Here is a 3,102-nt window from a genome sequence, read left to right on the forward strand (position 1 = left end):
CTACGTGTCTGGTAATCCCAGACTGATGCTCGACATGCGTGCGTATAACTTAACTACTACTTAATTAATGTGTGTTCTTGTAGGGTGAACTGCTACAACGTCGGCAGTCCTGCAAGGCCATTCGGTGGATTCAAGATGTCCGGAATCGGGCGTGAAGGGTACAACACATAATCAAAACACAGTTATTTTTTAGCTCGCCTTCACATCGTCAAGATGAGCTATTGCCATGGGGTGTCGTCCGTCGTACGTCCGTTCGTCAGTCCGTCAACATTTGGCTACGGTCAACGATAACTCAAGAACCGTTTGACCGGGAGAGGTTTGAACGTCCTATTTTGGAGCACGCCAGCTTACTTACTTTCGAGCCACATCCACTTTTTGGCAAAAATAGAAATGGGCATAAGTCAGTTCAGGTTCAATTGATTTTGCTCATTTCTAGTATATGTGAATAAATGAGGACTAGCCCCAAAACATATCACACAGGTTTTGATTTTTTAATTATGCAAATTAGGTAGATTTGGGCAATTTTACTATATGCATTTCAGTGTCTGCCTAAGGTCAACGATAACTCAAGAACCGTTTGACCCACATGTTTCAAATTGCATACAGTTGTTATACTCCTATGGGAGAGATTTGAACGTCCTATTTTGGAGCACGCCAGTCCACCTACTCTCGAGCCACGCCCACTTTTTGGCAAAAATGAAAATGGCCATCTAGATTTATTCGATTTTGTTAAATTTTGGTATATGAATGTGTAAGGCTAGCCCCAAAACAGTTGCTACTCCTATGGGAGAGATATGATAACGTGATATTACGTTTATTTCGTCTAACTGGTTATAACAACTCTACAATCATACTTATATACGTGTAATATTGTGTTTTAGATTCTTTGTTACAGTAATTTGACTGGAATATTTTATTATTTTTATTTGCGCGATATTCGAAAACCAAAATGGCGATCATTTAGGCGTAGCGCCATCTCTCGTCAAGATTTCAGACTTTCAGATCTGAAACATTTATTTTCGCATCAAAACTTATGCATATATCATTATCAAGAGTATATAATGGGAGATATGCTATATAATCAGGAGTAAGATAATATAGAATCTATATTATCTTACTCGATCCTGATATAATGGGAGTTCTCCCATATATACTCTTGCTTTATATATCTCCCCCCCCTCTTCTATCACACCTAAGGTGAGCTACAGTGTCATTGACACTTTCATTTAAATATCCTAAAGATCTATATCGTAGGGAATTCATTTCAGGTTTAATTGAAAATTCGGGATGATCAGTTGATGTAAATTAATGTAGTTCTCTGATGGGCCAATAGCATGTAAACGTGAAACTATGAAACGCTCGAGCATCCTTGTAAATTTCACGTGAACATTCATGCTCATAATCTCGTTCACTTTTCATTAAAGAGGCGAGGACGGAATTCATGAGTTCTGCGAGATCAAGACCGTAAGTAATATGCCGAGCTTGATGTTTTCAGGAGAAATGAAAGATAATGACGGAATTTTATCCTTATCATCTCAAAGAAACGCTCCATAGGCGACCCCTGGTGCGACAACGTCGAAAACGGTCCACAGGTAGGGGGCGCTGCGATAACGGGATATTGCAATCACAGGTGAAGCACCTGGGAGCGCTATGATCACAGTGATAATCATATAAATTTTATATGGTTCTACTCCATTTCATTCTTTTTTACCATTAACCCCAGAGAAAAGAAGAGAATTAAGAAATACTGGAAACAGAAAAAAAACTTAAATATACTGGGTCCTTAGAAGAGGAAACGTGGCATAAAAGCAGGGGCCAGTAGCTTATGATCGAGTGTGTGTGATACTGATGTTGTATGTAAGAACGTATGTTCCTCTCCTTTGTTTAGATCGACAGAGATCAGTTTGATAAGGTGCTGGAACTGATCGAGAGCGGCAAGAAGCAGGGAGCGAAGATGGAGTGTGGAGGTGGTCGCCACGGTACCAAGGGCTACTTCATCCAGAACACTGTCTTCTCCAACGTGACAGACGACATGAGGATTTCGAAAGAGGAGGTGTGTGAGCGGTGACGGGACGTGTGGGTCTACACACAGGTTTCACTGTATAACGGCTACAACTGTTATTAATTGAATGAGCTAGAACGCTCCAAAACGCCACATAATTTTGTTGTTCTATAATTTTGTTGTTTGTGCACAGCGGCGATCGTGCGGTGTACACGTGTGTTGCAGAGGAGCATTTGAACGGCAGTCACAGAAAGTTATTACTAATAATAGACAAAAGTAGAGCAACATTGAGACGTTGCTATCATACATTTCGTGTTTATTTACCATGATGTGCGGTGCGGGGAAGGTGGCCGGTGCGGACCAGGGGACCATTGTCAGGGTGACGATCACTCGGACGATTGGTCCCAGTCTTAATTTTTTCCGATATCATTGTCGAAAAAATCGCAAATTCATTGATACTACAGTATTATAATAGAGATTTCATTATTTTTCTCATTAACTTGTGTACTAGCTTTAGCCCTCGTTTATCCAACGGCTCGCTTGAGTGTCAACGGCTCTAACCTTTTTGTTCGTATCCGAAACCTGTTTGCCGAATTCAAATTCGCTTAAAATCCATCACGTAATTTACGACGCGCTCTATTCCAGGAATCACTTTACTAAGTTCGTGCTGTGTTTGTTATTCAGTTTCACAATTTTTTTATTGTCTATTACGTTGGCGCAGCGTTGCGATTCGCTTTCTAAATTAACGTGGCGCCACCTGGTGTTTGCAGATCTTCGGCCCCGTGCAGCAGATCATCAAGTTCAAGTCGATCGACGAGGTGATCAAACGAGCGAACAACACAATGTACGGGCTCGCTGGAGCGGTGTTCACGAAGGACATCGACAAGGCATTGACCCTCGCCCAGAGCGTGCAGAGTGGAACATTCTGGTAGGTTCCGTCATCGATAGATTCCTGTTGTTCTCACGCTGTGCTGCTATAGTTCATATTCTGCCATCATTGTTTAGACCACAATCTTCCAACTTGTGTTGCGGTTCGGAATTGAATCCTCGCACATGCGTTGTTCTTGTGCTGTGATGTTAGTAATATATATATATATATA

At 41.4% G+C, this 3,102-nt stretch overlaps 1 protein-coding gene across 1 annotated transcript in view; it reads left to right on the forward strand.

Annotated features, from left to right (window-relative positions):
• The window catches only part of LOC106819690 (retinal dehydrogenase 1-like), a gene marked incomplete at both ends in the record, with an annotated part of 5,801 nt that extends 2,871 nt beyond the window's left edge, over window positions 1–2,930 (forward strand). Inside the window, 3 exons of the mRNA XM_014824288.1 lie at window positions 1,522–1,592; window positions 1,889–2,053; window positions 2,773–2,930. Coding sequence (XP_014679774.1) covers window positions 1,522–1,592; window positions 1,889–2,053; window positions 2,773–2,930 — 394 coding nt within the window. The remainder of the gene's footprint in view (window positions 1–1,521; window positions 1,593–1,888; window positions 2,054–2,772) is intronic.
• Window positions 2,931–3,102: the final 172 nt, after the last annotated feature.

This window comes from Priapulus caudatus, unplaced genomic scaffold, assembly GCF_000485595.1.
Source record: "Priapulus caudatus unplaced genomic scaffold, Priapulus_caudatus-5.0.1 Scaffold4056, whole genome shotgun sequence".
NCBI lineage: Eukaryota > Metazoa > Priapulida > Priapulimorpha > Priapulimorphida > Priapulidae > Priapulus > Priapulus caudatus.